Consider the following 22,612-nt stretch of genomic DNA (forward strand, 5'->3'; position numbering starts at 1 on the left):
GGCCTGTAAAACAGAGCTGTTCTGCCAGGCATATGGTGGAGGCTGAGCTGGGCCCCTACCGGCCAAATAGAGGTGAATGCCCTCCCTGCTAGAGGCATCCAGTTTGGTGTGTGACAGCCACTTTGGTGTAGTGGTTAAGAGCATGGGACTCTAATCTGGAGAGCCGGGTTTGATTCCTCACTCCTCCACTTGAAGCCAGCTGGGTGACGTTGGGCTAGTCACAGCTCTCTGGAGCTCTCTCAGCCCCACCCACTTCACAGGGTGTTTGTTGTGGGGATAATAATAACATACTTTTTAAACCGCTCTGAGTGGGCATTAAGTTGTCCTGAAGGACAGTATATAAATCGAATGTTATTATTATATTATTATTATTATTATCCACCACCGACCTTTCTTTTAATCAACTACACAAGGAATTTTAATATGGTGGATTCGTTGGCGGACTGAAATTGATAAACTCCTGCGCTGCCTTCTTTGTACTTTTAAATACTTCTATTGTACTGTTTTATATTGTTGTTTTAATTTTAAAATTTTTAATTATATTGTTGTTATTAATGTACTGTTTTATAGAATGTAATCCGCCCTGAGCCTGCCAGTTTGGGGAGGGCAGAATAGAAATTGAAGGTAAACAAATAAATAAACAGACTTCTCCCGTGACCTGCCTTCCTGTCCCTTTTCTGCCACATGGTGCAATGGCTTTGATCCTGTCTTGGTTAGCCCCTTTTCCAAAACTCATTTTCTCACCCAGAAGCCAAGCCTCTTTGAGGAAGACGTAGTTGGCGGCCAGTTGCAGTACTCAGGGATTCTGGAGACCATCCAGAAGATGGGAGAATGAAAAGAAGATAGATACTTGGAAGGGTAGCCATGAAGGAATTAGAAAAGAATAAGGATGTATTAGTGGGAAACAAAGTCATGATACTTCATACTCTAGTATTCCCCGTTATTATGTATGGATGTGAAAAATGGACAATAAAGAAAGCTGTCAGGAAGAAAAATGATTCATTTGAAATGTGGTACCGGAGGAGAGTTTTATAATGGATGGCCAAAAAGACCAATAAGTGTGTTCTAGATCAAATCAAGCTGGAATTCTCCCTACGAGTTAAAATGATGGTATATTTTGGTTACATCATGAGAAGACAAGACTTAATAGAAAAGACAATAATGCTAGGGAGAGTGAAGGCAGTAAGAAAAAAAGAGATAGTTTGACTCAATGAGATAGTTTGACTCAATAAAGGAAGCCCCACCCTCTTGTCTGTAAGATCTGAACAAGGTTGTTAATGATACGATGTTTTGTAAGTAATTAATATTAGCAAAGTTGCATAAAATGTGCAGAGAAAGCATGTAGCATGGTCATGCGGTCAGAATGCGTGCAGAGAAATAAACTTAGAGCCAGATTTAAGCTTTAGAAAAGAAATATGAGTCCTTTATTTACATAACTCCACTGTAGATATGAAAGGGAAGAGAAAGCATTCTGTTCTATCTACTCAGACAGGATGCAGAGAGATGCAGGATTGTGTCTTACTCCCATGCTGACAAAGATGGAGAGAGAAGCAACAACGAGAAGAAGACTCACCCTGCGGCTGCTCACAGCCTCGGCAGGGAGTCTCCGTTTGCCGCCCCGCCCGGAGGAAAGGAGGCAGGCTCCCTTCCTTCCCGGGCATCCGGGCATTGGCCAGGGGGCGGAGCCAAGGGCCGTTTTTCGGCGGCTCCGTCTTCCCCTGGCCGCAGTTTTGCAAGAGCTCGGATAGGAGAAGGACGCGTTTTGCTTCCTCTCCTCCCGAGCGCTTTGGGGGCCGCAGCTGAGATTGCTCGCTGGGGAGAGGGAGCGCGTTTCGCCCTGCTCTCTCCCGGGAGTTGGGAAGGCCTGGGTGTTGTTTGCTCGGCCTTCTTTCCGCCGCGGTTTCTTTCTGGCCGCGGTGGATAGCAGCGCCCAGTTTTTTGTTTTTTGTTTTTGGCCAGTTGCGGCCGCTTTGAAAGGGCCATAATCGGCCCTATTGCGGCGCTTGCGGGGAGCTTGCGGCGGCGGAGGAGTCTTGGCGGCGGTGGCAACGGAGCCTTTTTGGCAGCGGCGGTAGCTGTGTTTGGGGGCAGCAGCAGCGTTTGCTGCCCATGGGGCGGCCCATTTGGGCGGAGCGGGGGTATTGGGTGTTATTCCCGTGCACCTTCCTGCTCCCCTAGTGGGCCGGTTAAGCCCCCCCCCCTTTTTGTGATCCAGGTTGTATATGTAAAAAAAAAAACAAAAACAAAAAAACGCACACACGCGCGCACACAGATTTGCCTGCACCCCCCCTCCCCTCCATCCCGCTCTTCTGGCCTGGGTGGTGGTTGGAGGGCTGTGGATTCCCATGTTTGGGGGCTTTAAGAGGCCTCTTCCCATACTTAGGGGTCACTGTGCCTTCTGCCTGCCTTATTACTTGTGGCAGTTGGTGGCATCCATTTTGTCCCTGAGCTTCTGGCTGCGGTGGGGGCATCCATCTTATTACACTGGGAGACTAGGCAGCGCCACCTGGTGGCTGTTGGGGAGCAGTGACCTGCTGAAGTAGTCAGCATATAGGTTGCTGCCTTTAGCTGTGAGCCTGTGACATTGAATAGTGGTTAAGAGGGTAGGCTGTGAGCCAGTGAGACATAATTAATTCATTAATTGGGTTGGGACGTTTTCTGGCGCGTACACAGTTATAATGCCTTCCAAAAAGGGATCTGGCCCATCTAAGGGCAAGCAGCCGGCTAAGCGCCCTGCAGTTAGGAAGCCCCCGCCTACCATTTCCTCATCAGATGAGGACGACAGTGGGCCCACTAGGCGTGAGCTACTAGAGAGGCTTGCAGCCTTGGAGAGGGTCAAAGGACATGGGCTGTTAGCGGCGCCGGTGCGATCACGGCGGGCCGCTAAGAAAGTGCCCAGGAATGAATTTTATAATGATTTCTTCTCTCGTCTGTCTGCTCTGGAGGGCTCGTCCAGGGAGGCGGCTGCAGAGGAGGGTCCTTTGACCGCGTTACCCGAGGGCACTTTGGAGGTCGAGGCGGAGGTGACGGATGATGTAGGTCAGGTGGCCATAGCCGTGGAGCCGCCTTTTCCTGAGGGTAAGTCGGCCATGCCTCAACAGGTGGCCAGTTGGCCGTGGGGTGTTGTGGGGCAGCAGGAGGCGGCTGGGGCATCCCAGCCGATTTCCTATCCCTTGCATACGCCTGGCTGGCCTGCTCATGATTCTCTCGGCCAGGGCGCCCCTCCTGCGGCATTTCCTATGGGTTCGGGTTATGCCTCGGGCCATCAACCTTATGGCTTACCGACCTATGGGGGGCCTACCAGGCTGGGCAGCCACGGTATGCCTCTTTCCACCCTGGGGGGGTATGGGGCTCATTTTAGCTCCCCCCCTTTGGGCTTTTCCCCATATGGCACTGTCCCGTATAGTGCTTTGCCACCCGGGGACACTGCATTGCCGCTGGGTGATCATTTGACCCAGGCAACCCGGGAAAAAATTATACGGGGTGAATATGTGGACGTTTTTACCCTTCTCTTCAGGGAACTGGAGAAGAAGGATAAAGATGACATAGATGACAGGGATAAGGAAAAGATCCGGCGCAGGCGGATTGACAGGTCCTGGGGTCCTCCCTGTTCACCCAGAAGACTTTGATCTTTTGGGTTTTGCATTTGAGGGCAAGTTTTATATGGACAGGGCCCTTCCTATGGGGTGTTCCATATCTTGCTCTGCTTTTGAGCGCTTCAGTTCCTTTCTGGAATGGGAGTTGCGTCGCCGCTGTGCCTGCCCAGACACCATTCATTATTTAGATGATTTTATGGTATCTGGGCCTGCTGGCACTGGGCAGTGTGCCAGGCTACTGGCAGGGTTCATTGAGCTTGCGGAGGAACTGGGGGTTCCCCTGGCTCATGAGAAAACGGAGGGACCAGCTGTTGTCTTGACGTTTTTAGGCATTGAACTGGACACAGTTCAACAGACCTTGAGGTTGCCACTGGAGAAAGTGGTAGACCTTAGAGCCAGGTTGGAGGACTGCTTGAGTAGAGACAAGGTATCTCTACTTGAGTTACAGCAATTGGTTGGCCATTTAAACTTTGCCTGTAAGGCAGTAGCGCCTGGGAGGGCTTTCCTCAGGCGGCTGTGCGATGCTATGGGGAACTTGCGGTTGCCCCATCATCGACTGCGTATTAACAAGGGGATGCGGGAGGATTTATTGGTGTGGAAGGAATTCCTTGCCACATTTAATGGGGTGACTTTTTGGAGGGAAGATCTGCTGTTAGAGGCTGAACTCCAGGTCACCTCGGATGCCTCCGGGTCTACGGGCTTTGGAGTCTTTTTCAGGGGGCATTGGTGTGCTGACCAATGGCCCGCAGATTGGGTAGCCCAGGGATTGTCCAAAGACCTTACGTTTTTGGAGTTCTTTCCCTTGTTAGTGGCCGTGTGGTTGTGGGGGTCTCAGCTGGCAAACCAAGCGGTCCACTTTTGGTGTGACAACTTGGCTGTGGTGCATGTGGTCAACACCATGGCATCTCGGTCCCCCAGGGTGATGCGGCTGGTAAGAGCCTTTACGTTGAAATGTTTACAGATGAACATTTTGTTTAGGGCCAGGCACGTTCCAGGTGTTAACAATGGTGTGGCAGACGCTTTGTCTCGCCAACAGATGGAACGATTCTGGCAGCTTGCCCCTTGGGCCAACAGGCAACCAGCAAGGATGCCCCAGGAGCTGTGGGAGCTTGGACGGCGGAAGTAAATAGAGCCATCCAGCTGTCCATTGCCCCCAGCACACGCCGGGCCTACGACCGTGCGGTAGGGCAGATCTACAAATTCAGGGCAGCAGAGGGGCTCCAGCAGTCGTGGCCCATCCCTCCTGGACACCTGATGCACTTTTGTGTAGTGCAGCATGGGAGGGGTCTTTCTGTTAAAACTATCAGGGGACAGTTGGCGGCTTTGGCCTTTGCCAGCAAGGCGCATGGCCTCCCTGAATTCACAGGTGTTTTCAGGATTAGAAAAATGTTAGAGGGGTGGGCCAGGGAAGTTAGAACGCCAAGTGACCCCAGGCAGCCCATCTCCCCTTCTGTTCTGAGGGGGCTGGGGACCGCTTGGGGCGAGGTATGTTCCTCGGCGTTTGAAGGGAAGCTGTTCCATGCAGCTTCCTTGACAGCCTTCTTTGGAGCTCTGCGAATCAGCGAGTTAGTGGCCTCGTCCCGTGAGGATGCTTCTGGCCGTGCCCTGGCTGCCAAAGATGTTAAATTTGTAGGGGATACAGTCTCTCTTTCAATTAGGCGGTCCAAGACGGACCAGCGACAGCGAGGGAGCACTTTGCTTCTCGACTCTTGCGATGAGCAGGAGCTATGTCCTGTTAAGGCCCTCAGGGAATATGTCGCACTTCGTGGGGATGACCAGGGGGTCCTGTTCCGCCACGAAGATCAGTCCCCACTGACTAAATACCAGTTTTGGGTGGTGACAGAGAGGGCGCTTAAGAGAATTGGCCTGTCAGGGGTCAAATTCGGCACCCACTCCTTCCGGATTGGGGCAGCCTCGACAGCAGCTGCGATGGGGTACCCTCAGCAGGCTATACAGAGAGTGGGCAGGTGGCGGTCGGGGGCATATCGTGCCTACATCCGGCCCCTGCCTTGACTTTAAATGGCGTACTAATTGCTCTTTCCTCAGGTGCTGTGTCGGGCCGTTCGAGGAAGAGAATACTGATTTGTGGCCACAGCATGGTGTTCTGGGCAGCCAATCAAGCCAAGAACAAGCCGATTGGATCCCAGCTGGGATTGAGCGCTGTGGCCACGGTGGAGTGGCAGGGCCGGCGCGGCCTTAAATGGCCTGGCCTGTTGCCCCTTCTGTTTCGGGGACGGAAGGGTCCGCCCCCGCATATTCTGGTCATTCACCTGGGTGGTAATGACCTGGGATTCATGAAGGGCAAAGCCCTGTCCTTGCAAGTAGCTGCGGACCTGAGATATATAAGCAGCCGATGGCCGAGCGTGCTTATAATTTGGTCGGAAATGCTACAAAGACGGGTTTGGAGGGATGCTTTAAATCCCACGGCCATAGAGAAGGCCCGGCGTAAGGCCAACCATGATATTAGGAAATCTTTGGGGCAAGGCTTGGGTGTTTATGTGCCACACCCCAAGATTAGGGCCGAATTTGCCCACCTCTACCGAGGCGATGGTGTGCATTTGTCACCAGGGGGCAATGACATATTTACGGATGACCTGCGGCAAGGGCTTCGGGTGGCACTAGGCCACCTGTGGGGCGCGAGGGTCTAAGCAGAGGCTTGACCCTGGCGGTGGCAGGAGATTTTGGGAATAGGGTGCGGGATGGTGAGCACCCTGTGGCACTTCCCCGTGAGTGGGGACAGGGCTGCCATTAAGGGCGGTATGCCTGGTTGCGGCTACCGTACGCTGGCAGAAACCTGCGGGGATCCTCAATACAAGGCCTACCCTCATGCTTTGCGGCTGGGGCGTAATAGGTGCTTCAATGGGGATCCATGGCCTGGCAGCCCGGGTTGCAGCCATTCAAAGGATGGCCTACACCCGGGGGCGTGGGGCTCGCCCAGACAGGTCAAGGCGGAGGTCCGGAGTTGACCCCAGGGCTTGACCTGTACCGCTTAGTTGGCCCTTGCCTTGTTTATGTTATGGTCATTTAATAAACGGCCCTTTAATTCCAAGCCTGTGTCTGTCTCTTCCTTCCGGCTGGGGTGGCAAGAAGACTCACCCTGCGGCTGCTCACAGCCTCGGCAGGGAGTCTCCGTTTGCCGCCCCGCCCGGAGGAAAGGAGGCAGGCTCCCTTCCTTCCCGGGCATCCGGGCATTGGCCAGGGGGCGGAGCCAAGGGCCGTTTTTCGGCGGCTCCGTCTTCCCCTGGCCGCAGTTTTGCAAGAGCTCGGCCCACCCACCTCTCCCTGTTTTAGTGCAGGACTAGCTGGCTGCTGTTCCAGAGCCGGGTAGGAATTTTTACCTTTTTTCCCAGATTGGCCATGGGAAAGGAAGGTTTTTTCGCCTACCTTGCACTAATGGCAGTGTGTGAGGTATTTGCGGTGGTGCTGTAGGGGTTTGTTCTGTCATTGGCAGGAGATTTTGGGAATAGGGTGCGGGATGGTGAGCACCCTGTGGCACTTCCCCGTGAGTGGGGACAGGGCTGCCATTAAGGGCGGTATGCCTGGTTGCGGCTACCGTACGCTGGCAGAAACCTGCGGGGATCCTCAATACAAGGCCTACCCTCATGCTTTGCGGCTGGGGCGTAATAGGTGCTTCAATGGGGATCCATGGCCTGGCAGCCCGGGTTGCAGCCATTCAAAGGATGGCCTACACCCGGGGGGCGTGGGGCTCGCCCAGACAGGTCAAGGCGGAGGTCCGGAGTTGACCCCAGGGCTTGACCTGTACCGCTTAGTTGGCCCTTGCCTTGTTTATGTTATGGTCATTTAATAAACGGCCCTTTAATTCCAAGCCTGTGTCTGTCTCTTCCTTCCGGCTGGGGTGGCAAAAGGTGTGGTGCAAGAAGAAAGTCTTTGAAAATACAATCTACAATTCAAAGGATAGCTTCAGAATAGTAGAAGGGAAGGATGGAAAGACTCTTCTTGACCTCTCTACCTTGCTGACTCTATGGTTGTCCTCCTTTGAAGCCTGTGACAACATGACAGCATACACTCCTTTACATCTTATAGTTAATTCATAAGGTTGCCTTAAGTTGGAAGTGTCTTGGAGCCAGCTGAGTGACCTCGGGTCAGTCACAGCTTCTCGGATCTCTCTCAGGCCCACCCACCTCACAGGGTGATTGTCGTGTGAGGTAATAACAACACACTTTGTAAACTGCTCTGAGTGGGTGTTAAGTTGTCATGAAGGGTGATATATAAATTGAATGTTGCTATTATTATTTTTATAACACACACACACAATTCAAATAATCTGTAAAAAGAGTTACCCAGCTCTTTGTCACGTCCCTGACCATGCTGAAAGAGTAAGGAACCTTGTTTACACCAGCAGCTGCAAAATATTTTGATTATGGTAGGGAATGTGTCTTGCTAGTCTGAAGTTTTTATTTGTTTATTTCTCCTTGCCTTTGAGTTTTACCTAAGTTAATTGACTCTCCAATTAGAACTGTACTAATGCCAAATTCTACTGGGGCTTTCTACTTCTGTCTACAAACAAACTCTTATCCTTTTATCTGGAATAAGTTGTTGCTACAATTCACTGAGCGTTCAGTATCTGTCCCTCAAACCACAAGCATCGCTGCTGCAGGGAAAGAAGGAATGTTAAATGCCCTTTGGAGGTTCCTTGTTGCCAAAGCCCTTGGAGCAAAAAGGTAAGCAACAACACCTTTGCCAAATCTCCTGTGGCTGGTGGCAATAAAAGTTTCTCCCCCCATTTTGCTGTCGAGATTTTCCAACACTCTTTAAGCACAATAGCTCTTAGAGCATTACACATTCCAAATTCCATATCATCCCTATAACTTTGTGTTTACCATTGCTTCTACCAATGGTTTTCAATGTTTAAATGGAAGACCATTAAATCAAGAAACAGGGGGGTGCTATTATGCTAAACACTAGCAAAATACATGGTACTGGAATTTTCTTAAATGTACTTCAGAATCACTTTGCAAATAACGGAATGCCTTTTTTTAAAAAGCATATAGACACATTAGTACAATGGTCACCATTCTTAACTCTTGTAGAGAACTGGGGGTTTGGCAAGCAATTCTGTTGGGGTTTCTCCCCCTGCCTTCCTCAAAGTTGTAGTACCTTTGCATTCCAAGTTTGTTTCAAAAGGTCCTGCAGTGGACACATACTGTGGCTTTATAACAGTCTGCTTATTTGTAAATGTGGATGACAAAGTGAGTAACTGTAAGTACAAATCATGATAGTCCAAAATCAGAATAATTCTCAATCTCAGAATGCAATAACTTCTGAATACACAAAGTGCGTCTCTGTACATTTTTTCTGCAGTAACTTGCATAACTACTATAGAAAATTCACCTTTTTCCTGTCCCACCTGTTGCTATGGAAAACTCTATGTATGTCATCTGGTTAAACAACTAAACAGATTACCAAAGCCCTTTTGGTGGAGCTACATACAACTCAAACCACTCCCGTTATGCTTCTACAGTGAGGATTCTTCAAAGCATTGGGTGAACCTGCCTGCCTGCCTCACCTGGGCCCAAGCCGGGCTGTTAGCAGCCAGAGGCCAGCCAGGGAGACCTCCAGCGAGCCTGACCAGGCACCCCCTGGCCAGTTCCTGTCTGGAGCCTCCCGCAGGCCGGTCACCCAGCTTGCCCTCACTACCGGGCAACCTACTAGCAAGCCCCAGCCATGCCCAGCCAGCAGCCATGTTCCCAGGCAGCCAGAAGACCCAGAGAAGCAGCCTGCTGAGAGAAGCCATTTCGGAGAAGCGAGCAGACCACGTTGGCAGCGGCGAACCTCGCCTTGCTCTGCATATCTTAACAGCCGCTCCGGAGAAGAAGCTAAGTACTGACCATCCCAAGAACTTAGAGAATGCATCTCCGCATTCCAGAGATGATGACGTCGGGACAAGCCCTGTCCGCTGGAACATCCATTCAATACACCCAGATCTCCCCCTCCCTCCTTTGTTCCCTCTTCCCAAGGTGTCACAATAATATAATCAGATTCCTGGGGCTTGCTAGTAGGTTGCCCGGTTGTGAGGGCAAGCTGGGTGACCGGCCTATCCAGACTCCTTGCTGTCACTCCCTATTGGAGCTAGTGCTGGCATTAGACCACCTCGCTGCTACGTCTTTGCTCCTCGTCGGGATTGTGAGTATACCCAACTTCATCGCTCTCAAGTGGGCTACCCCGCTAATGCAACCGTCTCTATTCTCTTACTCTGTTTTTCCTAGCTCTTGCGTGTAACCTTGTATGCATGTGCTAGTTCAGGCATACGCCACATTATTTAGTAAAACATGTATCTTCATTTAGTCTGCCTCTTTATTGCATGAGCGTCTGGAGAGGGACCCTGGTATACAAGTGGTTAAGATCCGCACTAAATTTAGTTCCAGACTGCTAGCTAATTCCCCATTCAAATAGAGCAGTTCTGGTAACACAACTACAGAGCCTCGGACAAGCACAGAGATAACTGGATACTTGAATGCTTATTTTCAGGTTATAAACATGTCTCTTTTTAATAAAATTGACATTCTGGTCATCATACCTGATTGATTAGTGTAGTAGTTTTCTGGGCAGCTTATACACTCATAGCAGCAGGTATGTGGGCTTGCTGAGACTTTCTTCACTTGTCCGGGGTAGCATTTCCTGGAACATTTTGACTGAACGTTCTGAGAGTTGAAAAATTAACAATAAATCAGCAGGGTTTCACTCACCTGTAACTTCTGTTCATTGAGTTCTTCTGTGCAGACACACATGGGACTGCGCACACGCAGGCCAGCCGACGGAGAATTCTACAACGCTTTCTAGAGCTCCAAAGGGGCTGTTGCTCATGAGCCTCATAGCAACCTTTCCCGCCTAAATGGTCACGTGATCCACTGCGAGCAATGCCCCCTTCCCTCAGTTCTCCCACATGCCCCTGCAACTCATTGCCAGACTAATGAGAGAGTTCACAGAGGGAAAGGAGGGAGGGCATGTGTGTCTGCACAGAAGAATTTGATGAACAGAAGTTACAGGTGAGTGAAACCCTGTTTTCATCTTCATTCTTCTGTGCAGCCCCAACATGGGAGAGTACCAAGCTATACACCACACGGGGACGGGGTGACTCTCCAAATTAACTTTATTAAAGAAGACAAAAACAGCACAACCATAAGTGCAGGAATACACGTATAAAACAGTAGCCAAAACAGCAACCCCTGAACCAATTAACACTTAAGAGTTTCAATTGAAAATTCTTTGAAACAATCCTCTACTCTTTTATCACACTTTTTTTTTAAGGTAAAGAGAGAATGCAAGACGGCTCTCGCAACTGTCACATCCTGATTCGCATTCACATCCATCGCGTAATGCTTTACAAAAGTGTCAGCGGAAGCCCATGTTGCCGCTTTACAGATCTTTAAAAAGCGAACACCCCGATCAGAGCTGAAGATGCTGCCTGCGACCTTGTGGAATGAGCTTTTACTTTTAAAGGACATGATATCCCAGCCATATTGTACGCTTTTTCAATGGCAAGCACAACCCATCAAGAAACTGTCTGTGCAGACGCCTTCTTCCCTTTATTCACACCCCCAAAGCAGACAAACAGATGTGTAGTGTCTCTAAACAATTTTGTCCTATCTAAATAAAAGGCTAAAGTCCTTTTCAAATCAAGTGTGTGCAATGCTCTTTCTCCTTTAGATACTGGGTTTGGGAAAAATATTGGGAAATTTCCTGCAATAAGTGGAAAGCACTCACCACTTTTGGCAAAAATTGTAAACTAGGCCTAAGCACCACTTTAGTAGGGTGAAACTGCAGGAAAGGAGGGTCAACCCTGAGTGCTGCCAATTCACTGACTCTCCTAGCAGAAGTGACGGCCACTAAAAATGCCACCTTGTAAGACAAAACATCTAGGGGACAAGTAGCCAACAGCTCAAAGGGTGATAACAGTGACAATGACCATTGAGGGACAGGCAATGTCACCGGTGGATAAAGATTACACATTCCCCTCATGAACTGGCAAGAACTTGAATGAGAAAAAACAGATCATCCTTCCACTGGTTGGTGCACTGATGAAATAGCCACCAAATGTACTTTCAATGATGTCACACTAAGCCCAGTTGACTTTAAGTCACATAAATAATCAAATATGAAATGTAAAGGACATGACACAGCTGAGACACCCTTAAGCATCGTCCAAGCTGAAAACTTAGCTCATTTGGCAGCATAAGACTTTCTCGTTGAAGGCCTCCTAGCATTCAGTAGGACCTCCTGAACCTGAGCCGAGCATTCTATTGGTGGGGGCAAATTCACCACGCTGTCAAATGTAAACTGTCTGGGTCGTGGTGAAATAGATGCCCATTGCTCAGCAAATCATGTCCTTTGGGCAACCTTACATCTGTTTGGACAGTTGTAGAAGTTTGGGTAACCACACCTGCCTGGGGCAGAACGGTGCTATCAATATGCAATTGGTGTTTTCCCTCTATTTTGCACAAGACCTTCATTAAGAGAGGAATTGGGGGAAACATATAATGAAGACCAGTTGTCCACAGGACCTGGAATGCATCCCCAATGGACAGAGGGTCGCTTCCTGCCCTGGAGCAAAACACTCTTGTCTTCGCATTGTTTGCTGTCGCAAAAACATCTATCTCCGGTGTACCCCATCGATTGAAAATAGGGTACAGACAGTCGGTGTTCAACTCACACTTGTGATTTGACACAATGACCCTGCTGAGCACATCTGCCTCTACATTGTCTGTCCCTGCAATGTGAATTGCCTGAATCCCCACATTGTTTGCAATTGGCCAGTGCCATAAAGTCACAGCTTCGCTGCAGAGTTTTAGGGATGCAATACCACCTTGACAATTGATATAGTATATTGCAGTAGTGTTGTCCGTCTGCACCAGTCTTGTTTCATAGAAAGCCTGCAAGTGATACAAGCGCAAATCGTATAGCTCTCAGTTCCAATAGGTTAATGTGTTCCAATAGGTTAACCCTGATGCCTTTTCAGACCAACTACCCTGAACGAACATACCATTACAGTGTGCACCCCAACCCGATAGGGAGGCATCTGTTGTTAAAACCACGTCATGATGAGTGCAGCCAAAGACCATCCCCTTAAACAGGTTGTGGTCATCCACCCACCAAGCCAAAGAACGGATTACCCCTCGTGGTACTGAAAACCGTACCGAAGGTGCATGTTCAGAGGGCTTATACTTTCTAACAAACCAGTTCTGTAGCTGTCTCATCCGTAGTCTGGCAAAGGGCACTACAGATGTAGTAGACACGATGTACCCCAACAAGCGCTGTATGGTACGCACCGGCTGAAAACAGTTTCTAATCAGAAGTGAAACCAAGGATTTAATTGATCTGGCCCTCTCCTGCGGTAGAAGAGCTTTTGCAATGGAGGAGTCTAACACTGCCCCAATGTAGGACACCCTTTGGCTGGGCTCTAGCTTTGACTTGTCCATATTTATAAGGAGGCCCAACCTCCGACAGGTTTGCACTACGCTTTCAATGTCATAAACCAATTTCTCCCTAGTGGGTGCCACCACCAACCAGTCATCTAAATAGGGAAAAACTGTATACCCCTTCTCTCTCAGAAAGGCCACAACCGGTGCCATACATTTCGTGAAAACTCTTGGTGCTGTAGAGAGACCAAAGGGAAGTACCCTATATCTGAACACCCTGTTATGGTACACAAACCCCAGGTATTTCCTGTGCTCCTTCCTGATAGCAATGTGAAAGTATGCGTCCTTAAAATCAAGGACTGTGAACCACTCCCCATGTTTCAGTAAAGATAACACAATGGGTAACTTAACCATCTTGAACTTTGAAATGCTAAGAAACACATTGAGATCTCTTAAATCTAAGATAGGGTTCTGAGATCTAAGATAAACCCCCATCTTTCTTTGGAACCAAGAAGAAGCATGAAAAAAACATGGTTTGAAATTATCAACTTTTACTTCTTCAATAGCCCCCTTGGCGAAGAGAGCATGAATTTCCCCTTCCAACTCGGGTAATATATTATTAACTGCCAGTGTTGGCGAAACACATTTAGGTAGTTCAGCGAACTCTAGTCCATATCCAGTGTCCACAATGGCCAGGATCCAAACATCTGTCGTTATGGACTCCCATTCAGGAAGGAAAGGTGCCAATCGGTCTCCAAACAAAGGACTAGAGTTTGCTTGCTCCCTTCAGAACTGCTTTACAGGGCCTTGAGGGTCCTTTTGAAGAGCAGGACCATGGGACGAACGAGGCTTGTACTGCCTACATCTCCTCGATTGCTGAGAAGCAGGATACTGTCTCTTGGGCTGGTTCTGGAAGTACTGATGCTGCTGTTTCCTCCCATAATAATGATATGAGGTGTTTGTTGTGGGTTTTCCGGGCTGTATTGCCGTGGTCTTGGCATTGTAGTTCCTGACGTTTCGCCAGCAGCTGTGGCTGGCATCTTCAGAGGTGTAGCACCAAAAGACAGAGATCTCTCAGTGTCACAGTGTGGAAAAGATGTAGGTCATTTGTATCTACTCAGGAGGGGTGGGGTTGAGCTGAGTCATCCTGTAAGGGTTTCCCAGGGTGTGGAATGCTAATGGCGGGAGGCTTCACTGTATCCTGAGGAGGTTCTTTTGCATATGGATTGGTACTTGATGTGCTAATCTTCTCTGCAGGGCTATTGTCGGGGATAGAATGTTTTGTTAGCCTGGTGTTTTTCAGAACTGGAAACCATGCTCTGTTCATTCTTAAGGTTTCTTCTTTCCTGTTGAAGTTTTGCTTATGCTTGTGAATTTCAATGGCTTCCCTGTGCAGTCTGACAAAGTAGTTGGAAGTAGTTGGCATAATGAAAACATTAGTGGATCGTGCAAGATGGATATGTGAGCAGCACTTTCTCAATGAGGAAATTAATCATCTAAACCACGCACTTCAGGCAAATGGCTACTCCAGAAATGAAATCCGAAGAGCAATCAAACCCAGGATGAATCAAACAACCAAGGAAAAACAGTCTCCTACAGGAAAAGTGTTTTTGCCATATATCAAAGGAATTACTGATCAGATGGGAAAGCTTATGAAAAAGCATAACCTTCAAGCAGTATTCAGACCCACCCGAAAAATACAACAGATGCTACGATCAGCAAAAGACAGTAGAGACCCCCTCACCTCTGCAGGAGTATACCGTATACCCTGCAGCTGTGGACAAGTTTACATCGGGACCACAAAGCGTAGCATCCAAACAAGAATAAAAGAACATGAAAGACACTGCAGACTTGGACAACCTGAAAAATCAGCAGTGGCTGAACATAGCCTAACTCAAACAGGGCACAGTATCTTATTCCAGGACACCAAAATACTGGACAACACTTCCAACTACTTTGTCAGACTGCACACGGAAGCCATTGAAATTCACAAGCATAAGCAAAACTTCAACAGGAAAGAAGAAACCTTAAGAATGAACAGAGCATGGTTTCCAGTTCTGAAAAACACCAGGCAAACAAAACATTCTATCCCCGACAATAGCCCTGCAGAGAAGATTAGCACATCAAGTACCAATCCATATGCAAAAGAACCTCCTCAGGATACAGTGAAGCCTCCCGCCATTAGCATTCCACACCCTGGGAAACCCTTACAGGATGACTCAGCTCAACCCCACCCCTCCTGAGTAGATACAAATGACCTACATCTTTTCCACACTGTGACACTGAGAGATCTCTGTCTTTTGGTGCTACACCTCTGAAGATGCCAGCCACAGCTGCTGGCGAAACGTCAGGAACTACAATGCCAAGACCACGGCAATACAGCCCGGAAAACCCACAACAACCATCGTTCTCCGGCCGTGAAAGCCTTCGACAATACATCGATATGAGGTGTGTCTGGAGAAATACCTGGGCTTGTAGGATGACCTATCAGAAGCTGTCAAACCCAGGGATCTTGCCATCTGCCTGTTTTCTTTTTCCTTTTTAAGGGCCTCATCAGTGACTGAAGAGAACAGTTGATCTCCCTCAAACGGCAAGCTTTCAATTTTTTTCTCTTGTCTCCATAGGAAGGGCTGTGAAGTGTAGCCAGGCATGCTGTCTCAGAAGTACTGCTCTGGTCATACCTCTAGCTGATGGATCCATTGTATGGCTACCTGCATTCATTTGTTGCTTGGCCAATCTCACACCTTCTGTCTGGAGCAACGATACTACAGCCTTCTTATCCTCTGGTAGATCAGATATAGTGGCAACTTCTCCCAGAGATACAGTTGATACCCAGCCATTATCGTCTGATAGTTGGCAATACACATGATCAAAGCGGAAACTGTGTACTGCCGTCTGCCCAGTGCATCCGATTTCTTGCCCTCTTTGTCAGGAGGGACAGAGTGAGAACCTGCCCTATGATGCTGGATCTCCTCCGCTACCAGGGAGGATGGTGGTGGATGCTTTATCAGCGCCTGCCAGGTGTCCTGTTTAACTTTATACATCTGCTCCACTCTCTTTGATGTAGCAGGTAAGTCAGTTGGTTTCTTCCACACCTTGTGCACAATTTCCTCCAATCCTTCTAGCATCGGGAATCCTACCACTGCAGGAGCATCACCATATATCTGACAAAGCAATTTATCCTTCGTCTTCGGGGTAGCCGATGACATGTCGATGTCCAAAGCTTTAGCCATTCGAGCCATCTGTTCAGAGTACAACCAAAGATCCTCAAATGGTGAACTAGCACTTGGACCTACATTCTTGTCAGGAGAAGGATCCGAAAACGACTCAGAACCGACATCAGAATGGTCCATCCCGACATCCCCTTCTTCCGATACCTAAGATGTGTCAGGAAAAGGCAGAGGCAACCACCTATGCTCTCTCGAGCCCAACGGCCTCGAGTGTGCATAATCATCTTGCAACTGATGCTGACATGGAACCGAGACACAACAGGCATGGTGATGCTGGACTGAAAGAGACCTTCTTGGCTCCGATGATGTTCTCTCACTGGAAACCTGCCGACTTCTATGAGATTGTACCGACGAGCTAGAGCGCTGCTGGGCCCGACACAGAGAAGACTCAACCAGTACATTCCGATCACAGCAGGGGGAACATTCGACTGCAGCTTCAATGGTCCAAGATCTCCATCTCGGTTCCGACCTCTCTCGGTTCCACAATCTCCCCTTTCAACATCGAATGGCTTGGACAGTTCAAATGTGGCGATGGGGTGCGAGGCGTCACCAATATAGCATCTTTTGTGGGAGCTGGCCTCGGCGACCAAGAACAATGGGCCAAATTCTTATCCTCTCGAGAAGAGTACTTGGTCTTCCTGGACTTCTTGGCTGGTGGCTCTGATGCCGACCTGGACTCTGAATTGCGCTTTGAACTCTTCGCCCCTGGATCCGAGACTGGAACCGATTTTGCCAAACTTGGTGGTCTGTCTGACAGATCTGACGTCGGAGTCAATCTCACCGAACTTGAAGCCTTACATATCAGTTCCGATGGCGGAACCGACCTGGACGAGACTACGGAACCGGCCCTGGACTTACGCTCAACAACTGTCAAAACTAGACTCGCCCTTGATCCGGTCTGTGGTGCATGCTCCCTAGACGAAGGAGACCTAAGCACCTCTTCCCCTTCCAAGACCTTATTCCATAAAGACGCTCATAAATGTTGGCTTCTATCATGCCTCGCTTTGGGCGTAAAATTCTGGCAGATCTTACAGGCCGGTACATTATGGCCCTCTCCTAAACAAAACAGACAGAGTTCATGGGCATCAGTCTGCGTCATCTTTATATTACATTGAGAGCAATGCTTGAAAAGCGCCTTAGAAGACATATCGAGGTAATCAAGAACACTGAGGGGCAAGTCCAAAAAACGTCATTAAACAGGCCGGGTCAATACACACCAACAATGTCCAATCCAAGTTAGAATCCAAGAAATTGTAATCGCAACAGTTCGAAGTCAGAAAAACTGAAGTAGACACAAGAAGTTTGCAACATGCATGGGGCTCAAAAGCAAAGTTCCTCCTCAAATGGCGGCAAGAAGAGAACTGAGGGAAGGGGCCGTTGCTCACCGTGGATCATGTGACCGTTTAGGCAGGAACGGTTGCTGTGAGGCTCGTGAGCAACGGCCCCTTTGGAGCTCTAGAAAGCGTTGTAGAATTCTCCGTCAGCTGGCCTGCACGTGTGCAGTCCCATGTGGGGCTGTACAGAAGAATGAAGATGAACTGAAGTTCCACTCATAATCAAGTGCTAATCATATATTCCATTCTAAAATAACCATCCATGTTATTCAGTAATCTGACCCTACAACTTTAAAAAACAGAGTAACAACTTTGGAGGCACACAAAACTTTTGAATTTTAATAATATTTAATAATAATAACAACAACAACCTTTGATTTATGTGCTACCTTTCAGGACAACTTAATCCCCACTCAGAGCGGTTTACAAAGTATGTCATTATTATCCCTACAACAAACATCCTGTGAGGTGGGTGGGGCTGAGAGAGCTCCAGAGAGCTGTGACTAGCCCAAGGTTACCAGCTGGCTTCAAATAGAGGAGTGGGGAATCAAACCCGGCTCTCCAGATTAGAGTCCCACGCCCTTAACCACTATACCAAACTGGCTTTCAAGTCTTCAAAATATTTCACCTATATTATCCTGTTAAAACCCTTACAACAAGCCTGTAAGGTAGGTGATATCACCATCACTTTATTGCAGGTAACAGCTAAGGCTGACAGTGACTTGCATTTGGTAATTTCCTGACAGAAACAAGATTTCAGACAATGAATTCTTGGTTTGTTGCTCAACCATTACACTACGCTCCATCTTTACATAATATCCTGACCGAATAAAAGTCAGAAAAAATGCAGATTACTAGTATAAGTAAAATAATTAAACAAAATAATTTAAAAAGTTGTGTGTGAACACTTTATACTAAAAACAAATGATGCTTTGTTTCTGAGAGTTGAAGGCAATTTGAAAAAATGATAATTACTTATAGAATGCTCAGTTACCCCTTTTTCTGATCTAGGAAGCAGGTTTTTGAAGTGTGTTGACAATGGAGTAAAAACATATATATTGGTACAGCATGAGAAGCAAAGAGTTTCTCAGCTGTCTGTAATCTGATGATAACAACAACATTATTCAATTTATACCACCCTTCAGGATGACCACTCAAACAAAGTTTATGAAGTATGTTATTATCTGAGAGCCTAATTAGACATTACAAACTGAACGAGTCCACAACTCAACAGGGACTTGCAGTGATACTGTAATTGCTATTGGCAACTTATGAGGGTGACCTTGCAGCAGGGCCCAATAGCCCAAGAATGCAGGGAAGGGGTCATTATTTGCTGCACTGGGGGCTAGCATGAGCTCTGAATGCTTGCACATGCTAGCTTCCCACAGACCCCTCCCCCCACTATGGTTCCCAGGCTTTTTCAGCTGTTGAAAAAAACACAGGGAGAAGGTAGGACTTCATCTTTCTCCTCCACAGTAGAACCAATTGGAATTGGACCCTGCTGTTCATTTACTCACAAACTGCTTCTAGAAACTTGTCCCTGTAGCAAACTCGTGTAGTTTGTAATGTCTGGCTAGGCTCTGAGTGTCCACCTATAGTATAAAATAAAATTCAGTAGAATTTAAGCATGCCTATTCTGCTGGTTACTTCAAAGCAACCAACTGTGGCCTGTACTTGTTCCTGGCTACTGTAGCATAGTAGTTAAGCTGCAGATCAACACTCTGTTAGTTAGAATCCCCTACTACCATGAGTTCAGTAGGTGTCCTTGGGTAAGCCACTTCTCTCAGCCCCAGCTCCCCAGCAGTATTATGGGGATAATAACAACACTGACTTTGTCCATTGCTCTGAGTAGGGCACTAATCTGTCTAGCACATTGTTATTATATAGCAGACTCACAGAACTGCAGGTTTGGAACAATCCACTCACAGGATACAATATTATTGGTGCAATCTCCCACCTATCTCCATTTCCCCCCATGTATCACTTTTCATACTTCAAAGACTATATGAAAAAGTTTGGAACCAAGAGTATAGGAAGCTCATTAGGTTATATTGACAAGTGTTTAAACCCCATTTTCACTGCATGAGTTTACCTATGAGCCTCCAGATACCTTTAAATTCATGAATTCAATTTCATCCTCCTCATCAGCAAAGATGAAGTCCTCTTGTTCCAGGTCATACTCTGCCATGTTGGTAATCACCATTCGTCCATCAATTTCCTTCCAAACCAATACATCATAGCCTGTGTTAATGTCTCCTTGAGAATCAAAATAGACCTCCCTTTCATTGTCAGTGAATTTTATTTCTTTAAGTTCTTCAAGCAACTGCAATAGGAAAAATAAGTGGTCCCACAAGTCAATGTCAGTTATGGAAAAATGATATCATTCAACAGCATTAAATAGTAGCAGTGCAGAACAATGAATTTTATAGTTCATCATTTATGTGTTTATAGGGATGAAGGCTTTCTATAATGTCACATAAAGACACTGCCTCAAGTTGACCTCTTTGCTAAATAGATTTGCACCTAAATTGGACCTGCAAAAACAGATGAAATGAAGAACGAGCATCTCAACCTGTCTATAAAACAGTTGACTTATGCAGCTTCAATTTGCATTGGGGCCAGGAACAAAATGAAGACAAGGATTAACCCTTCAATGTCCATTTGGTTTTGCTAAGTGAAACTGACTTCCTCCCCCATACGCTATTAAAATTGTAAAGGAAAAAAAAAGATGTGTTTTAAAAGGACATTTTTTTCCTTTAAAAAGCTAATAAAACAGAACCTGGTGCTGACTGGTGAAAACCCCACTCCCTCTCTTGCATGGTTGTCAGTGTTTTAGATAGTCCAGATCTTTCTTCCAATCTGAAGTCAATTCACATGTTCTAGCTATGAATTGCAAACCTAAGAATCACTCATGGTTTGTTTCCATGCTGTTAATAAAAAAACTGAACATAATTCAGAAGAAAAACTTCTTAGGTAAATTCAGTTGTATTTACAAACTTCCAAATTTATATTATTTTGATTTTAATGTTTACTATGTTCCTAGTTACAGTAGATTTTTACTTTTCTAATAATGAAACTTGTTAGATTTACAGTGAAATTCTAAGCAGAGTTACTATAGTCTAAGCCATTTGAAATCATTGATGTCAATGGGCTTAGGCTGTAGTAGTTTTGCTTAGGATTTCCCTGTTAGGGATTTTAGAAAAAAACAAACTGTAAAAATTGAATTTCATAAACTACACCTGCCAGTTGAATGTGATTGCCATTAACATTTATTTAATATAATAGTATTGTAAATTGAATTTCAGCATAGCTTCACAAGGTAGTGTACTACAAAATAACAATAATAGTACAAAATAAATTAATAAACGATATAGGCAACAGTAAAACATTGCCATCTTCCAAATACATTGGTGGAAAAATATGTTAACTTGTTTCCCAAGAGTCTATAGAAGAAGATAAAGAAGCTTTGAGGGCTCCTACCTCGAAGGAAAGATTATAACAAGGTTATAACAAGGTCAATACATCAGGATGCTTTGCTCCTGGGGACAATACTGAATCCTGAGAAACCCTGTAGGACATTCCCCACTGCATTGAACAGTAGTCCCAGTGCCGCCTTAGTAGTCCCAGTGCCGCCTTCTGGAATGCTTTGCTCAGGAGGGAGCAGAACCACAAGTTCTGCTCACACATACACACCCCAACCCAGAGTGGTGATACAGAAGGACACCACAATGAATAGCATTGAAAGCCATGGAAGGTCCTGGAGAATGAACAGAGTTGCATAATTCCTCCTCTTTCTCTATCAACAATTGTTGTCAGCAAAGGGCAACCAAAGAGGATGAATTTTCAAGGGGATGCATGTTGATTTCACCCATGGGTTGCCATATTTGATATGAAACAACCTGGACTTGTATGTCTTTAATAATTGTGCACAAAGCAGAAAGTGATGCATGATTCATCTTGCTAAAATACAGAGCCGCTGTACATAATCAGCAGAATGATATGATAGAATGCTGATACAATGTGATAGATTGCACCATTTCTGAATGCAGATGGGAAAGTCCTTTTTAATGTTCTCTCATCCATATTAAAAACTCAGTACAAATTTAAAAACAGCTTAAAAACAAGGGTTTATGGCTTGGATCCTATGACATTGTTTCCCTCATGATTCTCTCTGGTTGCTGTGTAGCACTCGCTTCCTCTGCTGCTAGCACTTATGCTCCTTGGAAGGGCTTCTTGGAAAACATTGATTTTGTGCACTTCCTCTACTAGCCACAGTGGAAGTGAGTCTCCACAACGTTTATATGCTACTTTTCTGCTAAAACAGATAAAAAATAAGGTACTTTCAAAAACATGTTCTCTCTTGCAGCTTGAGGTGTCACTTACAGCTAATTCTCCTGCTTCATTTTACTGTATTTGTGGACCCTGCTTAAAATGATCAATGGCATCTGTCAAAAATTCTCCTTTCTTTGAACGCATTCAAGGAAGATGAATCCTGTGCAATAGGCAATCTGGCATATGTTCTTAGGCTTTAAAACAGTATAGCCTGAGTGTTCATACATTGTATTGCTTTTCTTGGTGACTGCGATATCAAATTGTGTGTATGTAACAAATAATATATGATAGACAAAGCTTTCATATCTCTCAAACATATTTTTCAACACAGGGATTCCACACCTTTGGGCTCAAACTACACCTAGCATAAATGAGTATAAGGTCCCTTACACACCAGGTATTTGATCTGGCTTTGCTGATGATGAGAATCTGCCACCACCACCCCTCTACTCAATACGGCAGTGCTTTGGCGCACCTTGCAGCTTTTCTGTAGCTTTCCTAAGTTCGTTCTTAAACATTTTTACTATGATATTTTAAGAAAAATCACAGAAGAACTAGAATGGCTGCTGTGTGGACAGGAAATATTGGATTTTCCCCACTCCTGCCCATATCATTTTTCTTACCCTAGTCCCAGAGGGTGCCCCTCCCCCACACCACTGAAAGGCTTTTTTGGTTTCTTTTTTCCATTGGTAACTGACACATTGTTATAGCATTACATTTGTCAATTACTGATTTTTTAAAAA

At 46.6% G+C, this 22,612-nt stretch overlaps 1 protein-coding gene across 1 annotated transcript in view; it reads right to left on the bottom strand.

Moving 5' to 3' along the window:
• The window catches only part of GPRC6A (G protein-coupled receptor class C group 6 member A), a 60,206-nt gene that overhangs the window by 12,631 nt on the left and 24,963 nt on the right, over positions 1 to 22,612 (bottom strand). Inside the window, exons 4-5 of the mRNA XM_054997466.1 lie at positions 19,648 to 19,860; positions 10,135 to 10,258 (exon numbers count right to left, since the gene is read on the bottom strand). Of these exons, the coding sequence (XP_054853441.1) occupies positions 10,135 to 10,258; positions 19,648 to 19,860 (337 nt within the window). The remainder of the gene's footprint in view (positions 1 to 10,134; positions 10,259 to 19,647; positions 19,861 to 22,612) is intronic.

Source organism: Eublepharis macularius, chromosome 1 (genome assembly GCF_028583425.1).
Source record: "Eublepharis macularius isolate TG4126 chromosome 1, MPM_Emac_v1.0, whole genome shotgun sequence".
In the NCBI taxonomy this organism is placed as follows: Eukaryota; Metazoa; Chordata; class Lepidosauria; order Squamata; family Eublepharidae; genus Eublepharis; species Eublepharis macularius.